At 41.7% G+C, this 22555-nt stretch overlaps 2 protein-coding genes across 7 annotated transcripts in view; one reads left to right on the plus strand and one right to left on the minus strand.

Annotated features, from left to right (window-relative positions):
* Positions 1-667: 667 nt before the first annotated feature.
* Ddx28 (DEAD-box helicase 28) lies at positions 668-2551 on the minus strand. Its single transcript, XM_005318342.5, has one exon. It carries the CDS (start codon positions 2508-2510, stop codon positions 888-890), a length of 1623 nt encoding a protein of 540 aa, XP_005318399.1. The 5' UTR covers positions 2511-2551; the 3' UTR covers positions 668-887.
* The window catches only part of LOC144370891 (uncharacterized), a 44209-nt gene continuing 24158 nt past the window's right edge, over positions 2505-22555 (plus strand). Inside the window, exons 1-6 of one of the 6 annotated variants that reach the window (XM_078032559.1) lie at positions 2505-2657; positions 7459-7600; positions 10679-10749; positions 11351-11477; positions 11959-12028; positions 19103-19194. In XM_078032559.1, the coding sequence (XP_077888685.1) occupies positions 12022-12028; positions 19103-19194 (99 nt within the window). In that variant the 5' untranslated portion in view covers positions 2505-2657; positions 7459-7600; positions 10679-10749; positions 11351-11477; positions 11959-12021. Of the gene's footprint in view, positions 2981-7458; positions 7601-10302; positions 10368-10678; positions 10750-11350; positions 11478-11958; positions 12029-19102; positions 19195-22555 lie in introns of all 6 variants that reach the window. The other 5 variants (XM_078032555.1, XM_078032556.1, XM_078032554.1 and 2 more) reach the window with 5 other exon arrangements.

Below are 22555 nucleotides of genomic sequence, written 5' to 3' on the forward strand. Positions count from 1 at the left end.
AGGTCCACATTTATAACTGGTAAGACAAACCTGTTACATTTCAACAAGATGGACACTGGGAAGGGTATTAAAGGTGATCCAAGGCAAAAAAAGTTTCTACGGTGACTTTTTAAAATAGGAATGACAGGCCTATTTTAGCATAAAATTTGAAACATGTTTAAGACAAAATGACATAATACAAAATTACCACATTATTCTTTCATACTCCTTTCTTCAAAAAAAGGCAAAGAAACCATGTGTGGTCATGCAAGTCTGTAGTCCCAGGACTCAGGAGGCCAATAATTTTTAAGCTATTCTCAGCAAGTAGCAAGACACCGAGGATGTAGCTCAGTGGTAAAGCACCCCTGGGTTCAATCTCAAATGCCACAAATAAGCATTAAAAAAAGGGAGGACAGCTGGGATATAGCCCAAAGGTAGAGTGGCCCTGGGGTGAAACCAAGTACTGGGGAAAAAAAAAAAAAGAAACAATAAGGCTGGGGATGTAGCTCAGTGGTAGAAAGGTTGCTTTCCAAAGCATTGCAAAGAAAGAAAATAAACTCAACAGGTTCTTTGTCCTACATGTGGCAGTTAGGCATATGAATTATCAGAACACAATGAAGTCTGCCCCCAAAATAATTTTTGTTAAGGTGGCCCATAAAAGCATCATTTATTGCTAGAAATCATGACATCACAAAAACTAAAATGCATTTTATTCTTCATATTTTATATGAAAGACTATGTTACTATGGTCCATTGCTCCATTGCTGGCCCGTAGCTTATCTTTCAAAGCTGCAAACAGCTCACCAGGCCTGAGGGGCATTAAGGTCAGCCTAAGTGACAAGTGTGTTCATCCACCCAGGACACCAGGAAAGATCCCTAATCCAGAATCCCATTTTAGTTAGCCAAAATCAAGCTTGCTGAGGCAAAGGCTCTCTCACTGAGGATGCCAGTCCTGGAAGGGTTCTCCTTCTACGAGCTGCCAGTTCAATCTTCTGAACCAGGCTCACATCCCATGGATGGGTCACAAAGCTGATGACTGAGCCTGGCACCTCGCTCCCAACACGGCCTACCCTTCCTGCTCTGTGGATGTAATCTTGCAGGGTGAGGGGAAAATCATAATTGACAACCAGTTCCACATGGGTGCTGTCTAGGCCACGAGAAGCAATGTCTGTGCAAAGCAGTATGTCTTGGGAGCCCTTCTGGAAGCACTGGAAGATACCTGCCCTCATTGAGGCTGGCATTTGCCCCTGAAGCCTTAGGTGTTTGATCTTATGGTCATCCAGAATATATCCCAGCCAGTTCACAGTGCTAGAACTGTTACAGAACACCAGGACTGTTCCTGAGCATCCAGTCTTATCTGTTTTGTCACGCTGCTTGAGGATTTGTACCAACTCTGTCACCTTGTCTGTTCCCTTCAGCCTCATAAATGTTTGTCTGACATGAGGCATAATGCAGTGGAGCTTGGAACTGGTGATGGTGGTGAGAGAGGATGGGCTCCCAACTTTACTCAGCAACTGGCTCACACCTTCAGGAAATGTGGCTCCCACGAGCACTAATTGAGCTTTGGGATTGAAAGGGTCTTGTAAATCAGCTGGGCCTTGGGCTATATGGCTCTTTTCCAAGATGTAGTCCACCAGGTCCTGGAAACTTTCATCCAGCAGTGTGTCTGCTTCATCCAACACCATGAAGGAGAGTTGCTCCAGGGTGATCAGTTGACTCTTCAGGGCCTTCCATAGAGCCCCCGGAGTGGCAACTAGCACATGTGCTGAAGGTTGTTTGGACAGCTGCAGCCTGATTCTACTCATGCCATGACCTCCTCCTAGTTCTTGTACCCGCAGGCCCAAGGAGCGGCCTAGCGATTGGGCCACAGCCTGCACCTGTTCTGCTAATTCTCGGGAAGGCACAAGGACCAGACCTCGAGGAGCAGGTATGCGGTGGGTTTCCAGAGCTGGACGATCAACAAGCCTTTGCAACAGCGGAAGTAGATAGCTCAGAGTCTTGCCACTGCCCGTTTCTGCGGCGCAAAGGAGGTGGTGGCCGTGAAGCAGTGGGGGTATGGTGCGTGACTGCACGGTGGTGGGCCGAACGACTTCGGGAGCAGCGTCGTGCAGTGCGCGCAGCACCCCAGGCTCCAGACCCAGGTCCGCGAAGCTGCCGTCGGACGGCAGGCCCCGCAGCGCTGGCGCTTCCAGTTGTGCGCGCTCGATGGAGAAATAGTCCCGAAGCGCGCGCCGATGCCTCCAGCCACGCGAGGCGAGCGCCGCGCATTCCCAACGGCCCAGTGTGAGGCGCGCTGGCTGGTTTAACTCAGGCCGCCGCGCCGAGACGAGTAGTGGTCCCGGTCTTACTAACAGCGGCCGCTGGGCAGTCCGACGCCCGCTCTGTCGCTGTTCCTGCCGCCGCTGTAAAGCCCGCGGAATGCGCACCACTGTCAGAGGTTCATCCGGACCGCGGGCCGATAGATCCCGGCGGGGCGCCTGCAGCAACCGAGCGGCGAGAGACAACACCAACGTCGGGCGCGCGATAGCCATGTTGCCCTTGTTGTTGGAGAGGCGCACGTCAGTGACGTCACGTATGCGTCGCTTCCTCGCCTACGGTGGCTGGCTCGGCTCAGTAAGGTGCGGAGCTGAAGACGCGTCAGAAAGTGGGGAAGATCCCTACGTTTCAGTGACTGCTAGGTCTGTAGATCAGCCCCGCGATGGCGACATCCAGACCTTGACCGCCTTTGGGTGGGGAGCGCAGTGGAGGCTGGAGCATAGGCTAGCAATACCTGGCGTCAGTGGGGCCCTGGTCCTATGGACCAGGTGTGCTGGTGTCTTCTGGAGATCGGGTGCCCATCCCTTGAGATCTTGTTTGTCGTCCTCATTGCCCCTGTTGATGGTTTGTTCAGTGCCAGGCTCCCATTGTAAATTCTGAAGGTGAGAGATGCCACGAAGTTTCCACAGATATGGACCCTGCGGAAATACTGGTAATACGTGTATTCCCAGCGTCTGAATGAATGGTAGGCCTGGGGACTGACATGAGGGTGTGGAATTATAAATCTAGGCTCAATTCTGGTTCCATTCTGGCTTAGAACCCGCAGTAGAAGGTTGTGTCCTTCAACTCATTTTTACTCTGAAGTGGGAGGTAAGGTGATAAAGCTTTCAAGTGGTGACATCTCTTCTTTACATTAAAAAAAAATTATTTTTAAAGCCAAATTTCACTCTCTGCTTCCTTGTCACCATTCCCAGCTTCCCATCCTGAACGCACCACTCTAGCAGCCAGGTGTGCTGGTGTCTTCTGGAGATTGGGTGCCCATCCCTTGAGATCTTGTTTGTCGTCCTCATTGGTAACTCCTCAGATAGCATTAAAGATCCAGAAGTCATCAGCTTCATAGGCCTGGTCAGTCAGAATATTTGAATTAAAATCAGATATTTGAGTTGTAAAAGAGAGTTACACTAGTCATACTTCCTGAAAAGTTTTGAAAATGGGGGCCAGATCTTTGTAGTCTGACGTTCTCGGGTGGGGGGTAAGGTAAATGTTTGTGAATTGATTACATGGAAGGTTCTTTTTTTTTTTTTCCCCCAAATATTTATTTTTTAGTTGTAGTTGGACACAACACCTTTATTTCACTTGTTTATTTTTGTATGTGGTTCTGAGGATCGAACCCAGGGTCTCCCCGTGCCAGGCAAGGGCTCTACCCCTGAGCCACAAACCCAGCCCACATGGGAGGTTCTTAACGTGGAATATGTGGTTTAGTTTCACCACTAGGTGTTGGCCCTTCCTATCTTCAGGTTGCATATCTGTAGATTCAAACAAGTGTGGATTGAAAATATGCTGGAGATAAATGTGACTGAGACTAGTGGGATATCTCAGTTGGTAGCACTCTTGCATAGCAGGAGTCCTTGGATTCAGTCTCTGGCAGTACACACAGACACAGACGAGCACACACACATATACACATGAAAAAGAAAAGAAAAAAAATTTGTCTGTATTGAATATTAAAATAATTTTTCTTTTGGTGGAGAAGCCTTGAACTGAGAAACTCACACATGCTAGGCAAGTGCTGTACTACCACTAAGCTACGTCCTCAGCTCTTTTTAAATTTCAGGTTGAGGGCTGGGGATGTGGCTCAAGCGGTAGCGCGTTCGCCTGGCATGCGTGCGGCCCTGGTTCAATCCTCAGCACCACATACAAATAAAGATGTTGTGTCCGTCGAAAACTAGAAATAAATAAATAAATTCTCTCTTTCTTTAAAAAAAAGAAAATTCAGGTTGAGACAGTATCTAACTAAATTGCCATCTGGCCTTGAACTTGAAGTCCTCTATCAGTCTCCCAAGGAGCTAGGATGATAGGTGTTTGCCTCCAATTTACCTTCTATGCTACTTTTATGATTCTTTCTAAAAACATAGAGCTCTTATCTGAATAGCTCCTTGGATGTCAGACCTGACAAGTTTCCTCCTGTGTCATGTGCCCTTGCACCAAACCAGAACAAATAATTATCAGAAAAGAACAATACATATGTATATATATGCATTAAAATTGTGTTCAATTATTCAGGGCAGGGTTAACTGATTAGGTATGCATCTGCTTTCTCATTATGCTAGAGCCTTTATAATATAATTACCTCAAAATCTTATAGGGGTTAGAGGTTTTAAGGGTCTGTCTCAGCCCATTGTCCCTAATTTCTTGTCCTATCATCAGACACTGCCTAAAGTCTCTCTCTTTTCCTGATGTTCACAGCAGATATTGCATAACCTCTAATTGTTATTGAAACACATGGCTTAAATAGTTACTTCGGAAATAGGAAAGATTTGCTTATTAAAAAAAAAAAGTGAATTCCCAGGAGCAGGAGCTTAGTATGTTTCATGGATCTCAGGTAATAATGATTTAGTCATTCATTTATGTATTGATTTTAGAAATATTTTCTGCTAGGCATGATGGCTCATGTAATCCTGGCAGCTCTGAAGACTGAGGCAGAAGGATCACAAGTTCAAAGCCAGCTTCAGCAACTTACCAAGGCCCTGAGCAACTCAGGGAGACCCTGTTTCAAAGTAAAACATAAGAAGGGCTGGGATGTGGGGCAGTGCTTAAGTGCCCCTGGGTTCAAGTTTCAATTCCTAGTACCCCCCCAAAAAAAAGAAAAAAATAAACAAAGAAAGAAAGAAATATTTTTGAGACTACACATGAGGCAGGTACTGTTGAAAGAGTGAACTGTGAACAAAATTCCTGTTCTTTTGTAGTTTATCTTTTTGCCTAATAAACTAATTATTGGTTTGGGATAAAACTTATTTATTTATTTTGTGCTGAGGATGAAACCCAAGGCCTTGTTCATGCTAAATGCTAGGCAAGCCCTGTACCACTGATCTATTCTCCTAGTTCAGGCAGAGGAGGGGCACATTTGCAGATCACCAGCAGTTAGCTGATATTTTAAGCCATGTGAGTAAATAAGTTTACCTGGGCTAATGATTGGAATAAGAATGGAAGAGGGACTAAGACTAAGTAGAAACCCTCATATGTGTAGAAGAGTTTTCAGTTGGGGACAGAGGTTGAGGGATTCAGGAGTGCTGGGTCAGGGAAGCCCAGGAGGGGGAGAAGAAGGAAGATGTAGGGCTCCACTATGTCTCTTGCTATAATTGAAAAATAAGTGATCAGATAAATATCTAGTAGATACTTTCAGGTCATTGGTGTCTTTTGTTGGCGTAGTGAGGCAGAGTAGGCCTAGGAGTACAAAGCAAGTCTGAACAGTATCAGTAACTGAGCAGAGCATACTTAGTAAGTTTTGGACTTTTTCAAGGAGATCTTTTTTTAATATTTATTTTTTTAGGTGTAGATGGACACAACACAATGTTTTTTAATGGGGTGCTAAGGATCGAACCCGGGTCCCACGTGTGCTAGGTGAGCACTCTGCCGCTGAGCCACAATCCCAGCCCCAAGGAGATCTTAATTATTAGAGTAAAATATCAACAGTAGTTACTGCTTAAATACAGGATTTTGATTTTGTTTTTGTTCCTGTTGGCTCTTCAGAGTATTCCTAGAATGTGACCTCTTCTTAGCACCTTTACTGCAGCTCCTTGGTTTGAACTTCCATTATCTCTCACATTGATTACTGAATTGCCTTCTACTGGTCTTTCTATGATAATCCTTGTCCCCTACAGTTTGCTGTTAACACAGCAGTCAGCTCATGCCACTCCTCCTCTTACAACCCTTTACTGGCTCAGGTACACACTCTTATCTTCTTACTGCTGTTATTTCACATATCTGATTTCTGTTACTATCTCTTCTCTTTCCTGTGATCCAATCATGTGTCCTCCTTGCCATTCCTCCAACACAAGGTCCTGCCTTAGGAGAAGCACTGACTGTTGCCTCTGCTCTGCATTCTTCTATTAGAGACCAACTTAGCAAACTCAAATCTTTGTTTAAATCTTGTCTTCTGGGGCTCGGGTCAGTAACTCAGTGGTAGAGTATGGACTTTGCATATGTGAGACCCAGATTTCAAACCCCAACATCCCCCATCACCCAGGAAAAAAAAATGTCTTTTCATTGAACTTGTGTTGATTTCTCTATTTAAAAGAGCAACCCAGGGGCTGGAGTTGTGGCTCAGTTGTAGAGCACTTGCCTAGCATGTGTGAGTCACTGGGTTCGATCTTTAGCACCACATATAAATAAATGAGTAAAATAAAGGTCCATCAACATCTAAAATAAATAAATAATAAATAAATAAATAGCAACCCAATCCTACCAGGTTGGGAGGCTGAGGCAGGAGTATGGAAAATTTAAAGTCAGCCTCAGTGAATTCATAATGCCCTAAACAACTTAGTGAGACTTTGGCTCAAAATGAAAAATAGAAAGGGGCTGAGGGTGTAGCTCAGTGATTAAGTATTTCTGGTACAATCCTCAGCATATAAATAAATAAATAAATAAAACTGCAACCCAGCCAAGACTGGTGGCAAGTGCTTGCAGTCCCTAGTACTTGGGAGGCTAAGGCAGGAGAATCACTTGAGTCAGGAGTTGGAGACCAGTCTGGGTCATATAATGAGACCTTGTGTCAAAACAAAAACAAAGAAAAAAGCTAAAAAACTAAAAATAAGATTGCTGCACTTTCAGAAAAGCAATGTTTGTAGTCCAATCCCTGCTCCTTTCTCTTCCAGGGCTCAGCCAGTTTCCAAATCTGTCTTGTAATTATTTGCTTACTTGTTATGCTTAGTGACTTTTGCCTGTGCTCCTCCAGTAGCATGAAAGCTCACTGAGCAGGAATTTTTGTCTGTTTTGTGTTCTAATGTATTCCAAGAGACTAGGAGAGTACCTGGCAGAGATTAAGCACTTAATGAATAGTGGTTCCATGAATGACTGAACATGCATATTTTGTAAGATCAGACAAAAGGAACACAAATGACTGTGGGTTGGAAGGAAAAAGGAAAATCTGTCCTTGCTAAGAGAAGGGACTGTTTCCACTTGAATTTCTGACCTGTTTATTTTCCTTATTTTCCTGTTCTTCAGATGAAACAGAGGAGGAATGATTGTGAATAGTGTCTCTCTGTGCTACCACAACAAACTCATCTTAGCCCCTATGGTTCGGGTCGGCACTCTCCCAATGCGGCTGCTGGCCCTGGATTATGGAGCTGACATTGTTTACTGTGAGGTAAGTGCTCCTGGTTTTCTGGGAGGGCTTTCCCAAATGTGCAGCCTCCTCATTTGGATGTGGGAGTGGTCAGGAGTGGGGGAGGCAGAATGGGAATTCCCCACACAGGTATTTGTTGAAGGTGGGAGGGGAGCAACAGGCAGGCACTGATGAGTTCTGTGGGCCCTACTGAGGGCCAGCATCCTGGGCAGCACAGAGGAGTTTGGTTACTGAGATGAGTAGATGAGCATCAAGTTGGGGAAGTGCCGTGGCCCCTGTAGGAGCTAACATACATTCAGTACATCAGTAAATGGACTCGGAGGTTAGGAAGAAGAGGAAAAGGACCAGAATCAGGCTAAGGAAGCTGGATGAGGTTGGTTTTTGGTAGCCATAGGATTTTCTGGTGGTGATAGCTGGTGGACCATTAGATACACTTGCAGACCGCTCTGGAGAAAAGTAGGGCTTCAGACCCAGGTTCAAAAACATCTGTCAGGAAAAATAGAATTAAAGGAGTAGGTAATGTTGGATGATGAAGGAATGTGAGCAGTGGCTCTCAATTGAGTATGTATCAGAATTAATCTGGAGAGCTAGCTGCTTTTTTTCTTTTTTTTTTTTCTTTTTTTGCTAGGGATTGAACACAATCCCTTTACCAACTGACCAACTGTTGAGCAACATCTCCAGCCCTGGAGAGCTTTTCTTTTCTTTTTTTTTTTTTCTTTTTAATATATTTTTTTTAGTTGTAGTATTTTTTTTTTAGTTGTAGATTAGTTGGATGCAATATCTTTATTTTATTTATTTAGTTTTATGAGGTGCTGAGGATCGAACCCAGCGCCTCACACATGCTAGTTGAGCACTCTACCACTGAGCCACAGCCTCAGCCCCTGGAGAGCTTTTCTTAATCTTCATATGTTTTCCTAATGAGTGAAAAGTTTAAGAGACTATCCAGGTACTTCTGATTTTTTTTTTTTTTTTTTTTTTGCTGTGCTGGAGATGGCACCCGAAGTTCTGTGCATGCCAGTGCTCCACTGCTGAGCTATACCCTCATCTGAGATCCTTTCATCTTTAACAGCCATTGGGAATGGGGGTAGGATGACTGTGGCTATAAAAGGCAATGGGGGGGCTGAGGTTGTGGCTCAGTGGTAGGGTGCTCGCCTAGCATGTGCAAGGTGCTGGGTTCGATCCTCAGCACCACATAAAAATAAATAAATAAAAATAAAGATAGTGTGTCCAACTATGACTACAAAAAATATATATTAAAAAAAATGCAATGGGGGGCTGGAGATGTGGCTCAAGCGGTAGCGCGCTCGCCTGGCATGCGTGCGACCCGGGTTCGATCCTCAGCACCACATACCAATATCAACAAAGATGTTGTGTCCGCCGAGAACTGAAAAATAAATATTAAAAAAACTCTCTCTCTCTCTCTCTCTCTCTCTCTCTCTCTCTCTCTCTCTCTCTCTCTCTCCCCTCTCTCACTCTCTCTTTAAAAAAAAAATGCAATGGGAAGAATCCTTGTAGTGATGGGATCATGCTGTGTCAGGGTCAGTGTTCTGATTGTGATTTTGTGTTATCGTTAAGATGTTGCCATTGGGGAAACTGGGTAAAGGGTACTTGGGTCTAGGATCTCTCTCACGTCCATACAGCTGCATGTGAATCCACAGTTACTCTAACATAAAATGTGTAGAGATTAGGGAAGGTCTGTGAGTGGACTTGGGGAAACACCCTAGTCCTGAGTAGGAGTGTTTGGGAACAGGAATCAATGTGAGAAGTAAAAAGGTGAGAAAATAGGCAAATTAAAAAGAGCTTACTGTCAGAGAAGGCCAAACTCAGGTCTGTAAACAATGTCAGATGGTACAGAGAGATCCAATTGCAAGAAGACTGGTAGTGGTATATGTGAGAATGAGGTGACTGGGGACAGGTTAGGAGTTAGAGACTTAAGGATGAATAGTAAACAAGGAATCAGAAAAAGGACTGCCGGCTACCACTTCAGGGATTTAAGAGGTTAAGCGTAGAAAAAGTATAGGCAGGTGGCTTGAGGTGGAGGAAGTAGGGTGAAGTGAGATATTTCTTAGAAATTTTTTTTAAAATTTATTTCTTAGTTCTCGGCGGACACACATCTTTGTTGGTATGTGGTGCTGGGGATGGAACCCGGGCCGCACGCATGCCAGGCGAGTGCGTTACCGCCTGAGCCACATTCCCAGCCCGTGAGGAGAGATATTTATAGAAGAGTTGCATGTTTGAGGAATAAGAAGAAGGAAGGAGTTAGAAGTGAAGTGGGTACCAAAGGTGATGGGTAAGGCCAGTGGTGGAGTGGAGTCGATTTTTTTTTTAATTTCTTTTGGAGGGGACAGGATTTTTTAATAATATCTTTATTTGTTTATTTATTTTTATGTGATGCTGAGAATTGAACCCAGTGCCTCACACGAGCAAGGCAAACACTCTACCACTGAGGTACAGCCCCAGGTCAGGGACAGGATTTTTAAAAAAATTTTTTTTAATTAATTTATTTTTTTTAAAGAGAGAGTGAGAGAGGAGAGAGAGAGAGAGAGAATTTTTAATATTTATTTTTTAGTTCTCAGCGGACACAACATCTTTGTTGGTATGTGGTGCTGAGGGAACCCGGGCCGCACGCATGCCAGGCGAGCGCGCTACTGCTTGAGCCACATCCCCAGCCCAGGATTTTTTTTTAATATTTATTTTTTTAGTTCTTTTTTTTTTTTTTTTAGGTGGACACAATATCTTTATTTCTATGTGGTGCTGAGGATCGAACCCAGTGCCTCACACATGCCAGGTAAGCGTGCTACCACTTGAGCCACATCCCCAACCAGGGACAGGATTTTTTTTTGGCAGTGCTGAGGGTGAAACCCAGGACTTTGCATAGCTAGGCAGGCACTCTGGGACTGAACTATATCCTCAGCCTAGGACACAGAAATTTTTTTGTTTTTGTTAAATTTGTTCTTTTTTGTTTTGGATGACAGGAGAATGTATTTTTGTATAATATACATACATGGAGTATAACTTATGCTAATTAGGATCCTATTCTTGTGGTTGCATATGATGTGGAGTTATTTTTTTTTGAGAGTTTTAATATTTATTTTTTAGTTATCAGCGGATACAACGTCTTTGTTTTATATGTGGTGCTGAGGATCGAACCCGGGCCGCACGCATGCCAGGTGAGCGCGCTACCGCTTGATCCACATCTCCAGCCCCATAGTTATTGTGGCCTTATATTCAATAAGGCTAGGAAAGTTATGTCTGATTAATTCTCCCTCCTCCCCCACCCCACCCTGCCTTCCCTTTGTTTCCCTTTGTCTAATCCAATGGATTTATATTTCTCCCCTAACCCCCCGCCTTCCACTGTTGCTGGTTAGCATCCACATATGTGAGAAAACATTTGGCTTTTGGTGTTTTGGGATTGGCTTATTTCACTTAGCATGATATTCTCCTGTACTATCCATTTACCAGCAAATGCCATAATTTCATTATTCTTTATGATTGAGTAATATTCCATTATGTGTATATACCACATTTTCTTTTTCTTTTTATTTGTTGAAGGACACCCAGGTGGGTTCAATAGCTTAGCTATTTGTGACTTGAGCTGCTTAAACATTGATGTGGCTGTGTCACTGCAGTGTGCTGATTTTTAAAGATGTTTATTTATTTATCTCCATTTATTTTATTACCAAGTGCCTCACACATGCTAGCAAATGCTCTATCACAGAGCCACAACCCCAGCCCCTAGTATGCTGCAGCCCCTAATATGCTGATTTTAAGTCCTTTAGGTATAGACTGAGGAGTGGGATGACTGGGTCAATTGGTGGTTCCATTCCAAGATTTCTAAGGAGTCTCCATACTGCTTTTTTGGTGGTTGTACCAATTTGCAGTCCCACCAACAATATATGTGAGTACCTTTCTCCCCACATTCTTGCCTTCATTTATTGTTACTTGTACTCTTTATAATTGCCATTCTGACTGGATGAGATGGAATCTCTCTGTAGTTTTAATTTGCATTTCTCAATTTTGCTAGAGATGTTGAATATATTTCCATATATTTGACAATTTGTTTTTCTTCTTTTCTGAAGTGCCTATTCAGTTCCTTTGCCCATGTATTGATTGGGTTATTTGTTTTTGTGGGGTTATGTTTTTTGAGTTCTTAGCTCTATCTGTGGTACAAGTGATAAAGATTTTTACCCTTTCTGAAGGTTCTCTGTTCATGTTCTTGATTGTTTGCTTTATAGTGAAGAAACTTTTTAGTTTGATACCATCCTTTCTGTTGATTCTTTTTTCCTGAGAGAAAGAGAGAGAGAGAGAGAGAGAGAGAGAAAGAAAGAGAGAGAGAGAGAGAGAGAGAGAGAGAGAATCTTTTAATATTTATTTTTTAGTTTTCGGCGGACACAACATCTTTCTTTGTATGTGGTACTGAGGATCGAACCCGGGCTGCACGCATGCCAGGTGAGCGCGCTACCACTTGAGCCACATCCCCAGCCCTCTGTTGATTCTTGATTGTTCTTCAGGGGTCTTGTTGAGGAAGTCATTTCCTTAGCTAACATTTTTTGGGGTTGGGTCTAGTTTTTCTTCTAGTAGGTGCAGGGTCTCTGGTCTAATTCCTAGGTACTTGATCCACTTTGAGTTGATTTTTGTGCACTGTGAGAGATAGGAGTTCAATTTCATTCTACTACATTTGGATTTCCAGTTTTCTTAGCACCATTTGTTGAAGAACCTATCTTTTCTCCAAGGTATGATTTTGGTGCCTTTTTTTCTATTCCATTGATTCCATTGGTCTTCATGTCTGATTTTAGGGCATGGGATTCTTTTTTTTTTTTTTTTTTTTTTGTGGTGCTGGGGATTTAACCCAGTACATGCAAGGCAAGCACTCCATCAACTGAGCTATATCCCCAGCCCACAGGATTCTTTTTTAAAAAATATTTATTCTTAAGTTTTAGGTGGACACAATATCTTTATCTTACATTTATGTGGTGCTGAGGATTGAACCCAGTGCCTCATGCATGCTAGGTGGCACTCTACCACTGAGCCACAACCCTAGTTCCCCAAAGGATTGTTGATGAGGTGGTGGGTCCTGCCCTTGTCTGAGATGGGCCAAGGAGGCGAGGGGAAAAGTGATGAAACAGGAGGGAAGCCAAGGGTTTGTATGATGAAACTTGTAGCAAGGCAGTCTTTTGTTGAAATGAGGGTGGCAAGAAGGGTTTGAGGGCCTGGGCTTGTGGCTCAGTGGTAGAATGCTTGCCTCTCATGTATGGGGCACTGGGTTCAATCCTTAACACCACATAAAAAAATAAAATAAAGGTATTGTGTCCATACAACTAAAAATTTTAAAAAAAGAGAAGAGTTTGGTTTGTAGGGACTTGACTAATGTAAGAAGTTGTGTTTTTGTTCACATGGAGTCTAAAAACCTAAATGTTTGCCTGGCAGCTATGCATGCTATGTAGTGCTAACTTGCAGCTTTATAGGAAGGAGATCTGAGTTGCCTAGTGGGGATTGGGATGCTGGTACTTGCAGCAGGTCAGGGGCTGAGGTTTCTAGGTGAAGTGAGAGGGAGGGTTGGAGGAATGGAGTACATGTTCTCCAGAGGTTTTAGGTGGGAGGCAGAAAGGGAGATTTCTTAGTTCAGGATGACAAAGGCCTAAGCATGTTCTGGGGCAAAGTTCTAGAGGTAGTTAAAATTGAGAAAAAGGCAATAGTGCCTACATTATTCATCTACCTTGGGCTTTAGTTTTCATGAGCCCCAGAAAATGGACTTGATTTCTCTGAGAATGAAGGACAGTATAATACAAGGAGGAAGGGTCAATGTCTCTCACACAGCAGTGCCCATAGGCAGCTATGCTTCATTGACAGCCCTGGACCTTCAGTTTGTGCCAGTGGTGGGTCATGAAAGGGAAGCTGGGCAATAGAAGCAGAGCTGCCACTGAAATCAGAACTCTGTTGTGAGGATCCAGATCCTCCGTGGCTAATTCTTTAGAATTCTTAGGGTTGTTTTCAAGCCCTTTAGAGGTTAAGAGCTCAGGATTTATGTGATGACTTTAATATGTGGCCCTTCTAATTGGGCAAAGTTTTCCTAATCAATGTGACCAGTTCTTATTTTCAGGGTCCTATTCAAGTTCGGAGCTGAGGAAATCTAATTTAAACACATTAATTTTGTTTTATGTACTTCACTGTGAGAGACTTGGAATAGCCTCTGAACCAACAAGGGGTCTCTTGAATAGAGAAGATCTAATCCTGCCAGGCGCTATGGTGCACGCCTATAATCCCAGCAGCTCAGGAGGCTGAGATTGGAGGATTGTGAGTGCAAGGCCAGCCTCAGAAATTTAGCAAGCCCCTAAGCAACTCAGTGATACCCTGTCTCTAACTAAAATATTAAAAAAAGGGTGGGAGATGTGGCTCAGTGGTAAAGGGCCTGTGGGTTCAATCTCTGGTATCAAAAAACAATACCACCACCAACACCAAAACAAAAAAAATAATAATAACCTAGTTCTTCCACAGAGTCCTAACTCCTACGGAGAGAAGATGATAGGCAATTAGGCTCCTACTTGCCTTAGGTATTTGGCTGGGAACTGGGCCTTGAGACCTGGTCATGGCATAATGTGGTGCCTGGTGCCTCCTGGTGGTTCCAAGAGTTGCTCTGCAGGCCAACTATGTGCTGCTTGTATGTTCTTTCTGGGAGAACCAGATAGAGACTCAACTGTGGGATTAGCTAACTAACTAGTCCACCTACCTGGTATAGAACCTAGGGGTAGAGCAGCATGCAGGCACTTCCTTAACCCATAGAGTCCTGAGCACCTGGAAGATGAGTCTTAGTTGAAAGAGCAGTAGTCGTTCTTCCCTAGGGTCTGCACTGTAAATTTTCCAGGAATTCCCCAGAGGTTGCATTTCTATTCCTTTTTATAATAACATGGGACTCCAGTTGCAGGAACTGAGAAGACAGAAGTTAGTGTTAAACCTTTTAATAAGTGGGATCAAGAGAGAAGACAGTATGTTTTTAACAGGTACCAGGGTGATTAAAAAAAAAAAAAAAACTTTCTTCCCTTGTGGTAGAGTGCTTGTTATCATTTGAAAGGCCCTGAGTTAATCCCCAACATTGCAAAAAAAAAAAAAAAAAAAAAGTATTTTTCTGTGCTGGGAGTATTGCTCAGTGGAAGGGCAACTAGATACTAGCATGTGTATGAGGCCTTGGATTCAATCCTAGCACTGAAGATTTAAAAAAATTTTTTTTCTTATTGAGGAAAAACACATAAAATGTATAAATTTTAACCATTTTTAAGTGAACAGTAGTTTTAGTATATTCACATTGTTGTGAAATAAATCACCAGAACTTTTTCATTTGCAAAATTGAAACTCTATACCCATTAAACAGCACCTTCCTTTTCTCCTCTTCCTAGCTGCTGGTCAGCACCTTTATGTTTAGAAAGTAAACTAATTGGATGAATGTTCTGTAAGTTTTTGATGGGCTTATTTTGTTTTAATTTGTAAATACTGGAGATTGAATCCAGGAGTGCTTCACCACTAAGCTATATTCTAACCCCTTAATTTTTTTTTTTTTTAATTTTGAGACAAAGTCTCACTAAGTTGCTTAGGGTTTCATTAAAGTTGCTGAGGCTGGCCTCGAATCTGTGATCCTCCTGCATCAGGCTCCTATGTTGGCAGTGATTACAGGTATATGCCACCAGGCCCAACATTGATGGGTTTATTTTAATTAGCATAATGTCCTAAAAGATCATTCATGTTATAGCCTGTGACAGGATTTTCTTCTTTTATGGCTGAATAATATTTCATTATATGTGTCTGCCACATTTGTTTATCCATTTTCTCATCGGTGGACATTTGGGTTGCTTCTGCCTCTTGTGATTTGTGAATAGGACAGCCATGAACAAGCTTGTACAAGCATTCTTGGAGACTCTGCTTTCAGTTCTTTTAAATATGTACCCAGGAGTGCAATTGTGGGATTATTGCATGGTAGTTATTTTTCTAATATTTGGAGGAATGTCTTTATCATTTTCCATATGACTGCACCCTTTCGTAACATTCCCATCAACAATGCACAAGGATTCCAGTTTCTCCACATCCTCAAAAACACATTATGATTTTCTTTTTAAAATAGTAGCCATCCTAATGATATCATTGTTTATCTGGAAATGTCAATATTAATTTTTCTATTTTTTTTGTGTGTGTGGTAGTGGGGATTGAACTAAGGGATGCTCTACCACTTTGCTATATCCCTAGTACTTTTTTTTTTTTTAAATATATTTATTCTTAAGTTTTAGGTGGACACAATATCTTTATTTTACATTATGTGGTGCTGAGGATTGAACCCAGTGCCTCGTGCATGCTAGGCAAGCACTCTACCACTGAGCCACAACCCGAGCCCCCTAGTACTTTTTATTTTTTTATTTTGAGACAGGGTGAGTCCAGCCCTGGCCCCAGGAGGATCAAGTGTATGCCCATTAGGCTCAAGGGATACTACTACTGCCCCTGCCCAGGTTCCTGCCTGGCTGCATAATGTAATTGTGTGGATCATGTGCTCCCTTCAGAGCAGTCATTGCTCTCTACCTAAAGCCTGAAATTAAGCGGGCTAAGAATGTCTTGGTGACATAGAAATGACCATGTCTTGGGGCTGGGGTTGTGGCTCAGTGGTAGAGCACTTGCCTTGCACATGTGAGGCACTGGGTTTGATCCTCAGCACCACGTAAAAATAAATAAATAAAGATTTTGTGTCCATCAAAACTAAAAACATATTAAAAAGAAATGACCATGTTTCATATAGGGAAGGGACCCTAGGATCCTTGGAGTCGGGATGGCTTCAGTACTTGGCCTGGCTGTGACTTGAGCAAGTTATGTGACTTCTTTCTATCACAATTTCTTATCAGTCAAATGAAAATTATGAGCCTTAGTTTACTTAAATTGTACAGTTAAAGTGAAGACGAAATAGGATAAGGAACAGTAAGTAGTTTGTACACCTTAAGCCCTGTGCAAATGGAACTGCTTGAGGTGAACTGAGGTTTTTCTTCTAGTTTATTGATGAGGCTGATTCTGCTTTGATTAGAGTTGTGGTAATCTTTGAGGTTTCTAATATATACGTATGTACATATACACACACACACACACACACATATATATATATATATAAAATCTTGATATTTCAAAAAAAGTCATGACTCAATTTTGTCAAATTCTCTTTTATTTACATTTTTATATATTATGAAAAATTCAATATTATGAATCCATAAAACCTAGAAAATGAAAATCCTCCATAATCTCATACTTAAAGAGTTAATCAAGGTGGGTACAGTGGCACACCTCTGTAATCCCAGTGACTCAGGAGGCTAAGGCAGGAGGCTACCCTCAGCAACTTAGCAAGACCTGTCTCAAAATTAAAAATAAAGAGGCATAGGGATGTAGCTCATTGGAAAATTACCCCTAGTTTGAATCTCCAGTACCAAAAAGAAAGGTTAATTATAGGGTTTTGCATGTAGCTCAGTGGTAGGAACTTCCCTAGCATTCATGATATTCTGGGGTCATTCCCATGTACCACAACAACAACAAAAGAATTAAGCATAAAGGGGAATAATGTGGGTTTTCCTACATGTATGCTTTGAATACTGTAATATACAAAAATATTACTTGTTTATATCTATGGCCCCTTTCCATGGGATCCTGTCACACATACTGCTTTGGCACTTACTTTTCTATTTGGACAATTTTGCATGTTGCATACATTAGAACTGCTTTCTCTAGTGCCTTTATTGGGGTTTCAGTATTTTGCTGTTATTGATAAACGTCGTCATAAGCACACCCAAGTTTTTGTAGTTCTCTTACACTTCTTGTGCCAGTGTTGAGCTGTCTCTGGGAGGGATCAGTTCATTTACCTCTCCCAGCATGTCATTGTGTTCACCCTAGTCTTTTTAGCCTTCTAATCTGTTTGATGCCAGAATGTAATTACAGATTCCATTTAAGGAAATGCTTTACATACTTTAGAGATCTTAGTTCTCTAAACAGCCTTCAAGATACACATATTCACCCATCTGCCATGTATTATCCTTTTTTTTAAAGAGAGAGAGAGAGAGAGAGAGAGAGAGAGAGAGAGAGAGAATTTTTAATATTTATTTTTCAGTTTTCGGCAGATACAACATCTTTGTTTGCTGAGGATCGAACCCGGGCCACACGCATGCCAGGCGAGCATGCTACCGCTTGAGCCACATCCCCAGCCCCAAGTATTATCTTTTTATTAGAGTAGTCATCTTCAAAAGTTAATCATGGTAGTAGCTTCATTAAGAAGGAAAGTAATGACATGACAGGCAAGTAATGTTCTATTAAGTTGTTAATGTTCTATTAAGTTGCTGAAAATACTAAAATCAATTCATGACCACTGAACCAAATGACCCTAGGGGAAATACAGGATTAGGTTTTTGCTAGCCTGTTGTCATATTTTCATTATCTGATCAGCACCTAAACTTATTTTACATGTGTTTCTGTTCAAAGACATGTTATTTATTTATTTAGGCACTAGGGATCAAACCCAGTGCCTTGTGTATACTAAGCATGAGATTGACTGTGTCGCTATACCGGCAACTCTAGCCAATATACCATTAATTCGTTAATTTGAACTCAAGAGCCAATGACACTATATTGTCATGCCTACCCAATGCTTATCGAACAGAAATGTTTTGTCCTTTAGGTTCATCACAGCCTTCTTGTGCTTAAGAGCACTAGATAGAACTTCAGCACTGTGGCTCCAAGCAGAGCCATTTTAAACAGTGAGATCTCTAACAGAAAGCACAAAAATACAAAAAAAGAAGGACTAAATATGCCATAAAAAGGACATGATTTTACAATATGAGAGCTCAAACAAGGGGATGAGTGGCACCTTTTTTGACCTCAACAAGAGATGTGTATGTCAGGTGACTCAAATTTGTTGTCATTTAGCATAGATCTCTGAGTGACTGAAAACACATGTATTGATTTAGGGTTATAAATCAATTTTACTGAATAGATGCATTTAAAAATGTGCAACTTCAGATAATAGTGAAGATTGACTGAAACAGGGTATTCCTCCACTCCAGTTTCCTGACACACTCTAAGTAATTAAGAAATTATTACTTGAATGTCATGTGTAACTAATTAGAACAAATTAAAAATTTCTTTTAAAATGAAATCATCACTCGCTGTATGTACCTCAAAGGGCCATCTTTTGGTACAGTTTGGACCAATATTGAAACACAAAGTTCAGTGTATGTACCTTTTTTCCAGTATTTCAAAAAATCATAAAGTACTAGTAATCACGCAGAAAAAGTGCATAAAATCCAAACATGCAGTTTAAATAATTATAAAGTGAATCATTCATTACCTGGATTGTGAGATGGACCATCATCAGCACCTTAAATGCCTCTCAGTGCATACTTATTTTGTAGGAAACATCTATGATTTATTTTTATCTCAAGGTTATACTTGACTGTGTTCACTGCCAGGGCTTAGGCAAGTCTGAACTTGCATCCCATGTTTTGTGTTTTCTTGCAGAGGTGCTCAGAACAGTGGATTTTGTGGCCCCTGATGATCGAGTCATCTTCCGCACCTGTGAAAGAGAACAGAGCAGAGTGGTCTTCCAGATGGTAGGAGACCCTAATGTCAAGTGTCCTCCTGAGTCTTCCTGTCTCCTGGATTTCATTACTTGGGTCCTGTGCTAATCACTATTGAGTGCCTGAGCTACTTTGCACAGCAGGGACTTCCTGAAGACTTGACCATTTTTCAAAGGGTCATTCCTGAGTGCTTACAATATCGGAGACAGATTATGGAAATCAAGCTGACACAGTCTGTTATATGTCTCCAGTCTCAGATTTAATTTACTTAATTAAAGGGATTTTATGTTTGGCATGACTTCTATATTTGTTTTTCTCATCCATAGCATTGATTATTCATGTTATAGTGTTTGCTTTTGTGTAGACTATATTTAATTCTTACCAAAGGAATTAGATTCCTTAATAGTAGTTAAACTACTTAATTTTTTATTTGTTTTTGTGTTTGTTTTTTGGTAGCAGGGATTGAACTCAAGTGTACTCAATCCCTGAGGCACATCCCCATTTTTATTTGTTTTTGTGTTTGTTTTTTGGTAGTAGGGATTGAACTCAAGTGTACTCAATCCCTGAGGCACATCCCCAGCCCTTTTTATTTTGTATTTTGAGACAGGGTCTCAAAAAAAAAAAAAAAAAGACTAAGTTTCTTTGAGCTTCACTAAGTTGTTGAGGCTGGCTTCAAAGTTGTGATCTTTCTTTCTCAGCCTCCTGAGCCCCTGGGGTTATTACAGGTATACACCACTGCACCCAGGTAGTTAAACTTTATGTTAGAGTTGTAAGGGCTCTATCACTCTTTTCTCTTGTTCTGGACATTTCTAGGTGCTTTTTTTAGAAATCTTGAGTGCTTTTTTTTTTTTTTTTTTTAAAGGGATCGTGGTGCTTTTTTACAAAGTGTGTAGACATTTTGTCTTTCCTCTGGAACTCTGTGCAGATGAAGTCTGTCATTGAGGGTGGTGTGTTTCATGGACTCAGAGACACAGTGAGAGGTTCATGAGCACTGACCCATGCATGCTTTTGAGTCTACCATCTTCTTTCAGTTTGAATGATCATTGCCTTTTTTCTTTTCATGTTTTTCCAGATAAAATAATGTAGGTGGGGGCTGGGGATGTGGCTCAAGCAGTTAGCGCGCTCGCCTGGCACGCATGCGGCCCGGGTTCGATCCACAGCACCACATACCAACAAAGATGTTGTGTCCACCGAGAACTAAAAAATAAATATTAAAAATTCTCTCTCTCTCTCTCTCCTCAAAAAAAAATTAAAAAAAAATAATGTAGGTGGTATTGACATCAACGTGGGCTGTCCAAAAGAATATTCCACCAAGGTAAATTGATTTCTTTATATTTCTCAGAAGTATCCTATGGAGATTAAAGGAAGCTAACAAGACATGATGGCTAGGTACAGTACCCAGTTCTGGAATAGATCCTGAGCTGGATGGGGAAAATGCTTGAAAGTCTGTCAGTGGATCAATGGGCAAAACTGGAACAGGGCCAGGCATGATGGTCCATGCCTGTAATCCCAGTTATTTGGAGGCTGAGGCAGGAGGATTGCAAATATGAAGCCATTCCAGGCAACTTAGGAGGACCCTGTCCCAAAATAAAACAATAAAAGAACTGGGGATGCAGCTCAGTGGTAAAGTATTTGCCTAGCATGTACAAGGCCCCAGGGTCAACCTCAGGTACTGTTTAAAGAAAAAAAAAAGCAAAGAAAAAAATAATATGAACAGGGCTTTGTCTTGTCATAAATAATACTGAGACATACATACATTTAAGATTATAGAGGATGCAGTATAAATGTCGTATCATAAGAGATCAGATCAGAAGGCTATGGTAAGCCTGAGAACAGAGTGGAAGGGCACCCTTAAACTTGTTTCTAATGAGGAAATGTGGTCTTTGAGGAAGAGATATAGACAGTATGAAAAGATTTCCATGTGCAGGAGCATGGAGGCCCCTAGGTAGTGAAGACAGAACTGTGAATGGCTCATTTTCATTAGAGGACTGGGGAATGGGAAATGAAGAGGAAGCAAAAGAGCATAGGATCACAAACTTTAGTTGGGATCAGATCAGCTGGACTTGGACTTCGGGTATCTTTGGCCTTTTTTTTTTTTTTTGATAGGGAAGCCATGTATCTGGAGGATACATGGCAAAAGACTAGAGGTCTGGTTACTTGGACTTGGCTAGCAAATTGTTGGGTGTGGGATAGTGGGATAAGTGGTTGGAGTTCAGGGAGGGTAGACTGGCAGCCAAGAAACAGGATTCTTTTTTTTTAATGTTTATTTTTTAGTTGTAATTGCACACAATACCTTTATTTCACTTATTAAATTTTACGTGGTGCTGAGGATCGAACCCAGGGTCTCGCACATACGAGGCCAGTGCTCTACTGCTGAGCCACAACCCCAGCCCCCTGGGATTCTTGTTCTTTATCTGTGATCAGGAGCTGATGAAAGGACAGATTTGGAACAGATATTAAAAGCAGGTTGAGGTTCCTGAGTGTAAGGCATCAGAGGGACTCCTGCAGTGATGTCACTGGGAACCTTGTTGTAGGGTGAGCAGAAGGTCGACAGTGTAGACTTAGTAGATGTCCTCCTGGCCCACTGTCCAAAGTCAGCTACTATGCTCTGAGGAGTCACCCATCCTGACACCAATGCTTTAGGTAAGGAGGCTTCAGAATGTCTTCCTGCCTGCTTAAAAAAACCAGAGGGCCCTACTTACACAGTATATTTGGAAAGTCAAAGAAGAATATAAGGACATTGGCTTGGTCTGGGGAAGGAAAGTTGAGTTTTATTTCATCTTATGCGGGTAGTAAATTTACACTCCAGAGGTGCTACTTAAAATAATTAGTAACTGGTACTAGCCAGTCAGAACAGATACCAAGCAGTATGCTGTAGTGGCACATGCTGGCTAACTATCTGCTTTTTTCTCATGGTTCAAAAAGGAAGCTGCATAAAAAGTGTAAATTTAGGGCTGGGGTTTTGGTCAGTGGTAGAGTGCTCGCCTAGCATGTGTGAGGCTCTGGTTTCAGTCCTCAGCACTACATAAAATAAATAGGGGCTGGGGTTGTGGCTCAGTGGTAGAGCGCTTACCTAACACAGACAAGGCCCTAGTTTGATCCTTAGCACCACATAAAAATAAATAAAATAGGGGTTGGGGTTGTGGCTCAGCGTAGAACGCTTGCCTCGGCCTCACACGACGTTCGAGACGCTGGGTTCGATCCTCAGCACCACATGAAAAAATAAACAAGTGAAATAAAGGTGTTGTGTCCAACTACAACTAAAAAATAAATATAAAAAATTAAAAATAAATAAATAAAATAAAGGTATTGTGTCAAACTACAACTAAAAAAATAAACATTTAAATAAATAAATAAATAAAAGGTATTGTGTCCAACTTCAACTAAAAAAATA

Source organism: Ictidomys tridecemlineatus, chromosome 15 (genome assembly GCF_052094955.1).
Source record: "Ictidomys tridecemlineatus isolate mIctTri1 chromosome 15, mIctTri1.hap1, whole genome shotgun sequence".
NCBI classification, from domain to species: Eukaryota; Metazoa; Chordata; class Mammalia; order Rodentia; family Sciuridae; genus Ictidomys; species Ictidomys tridecemlineatus.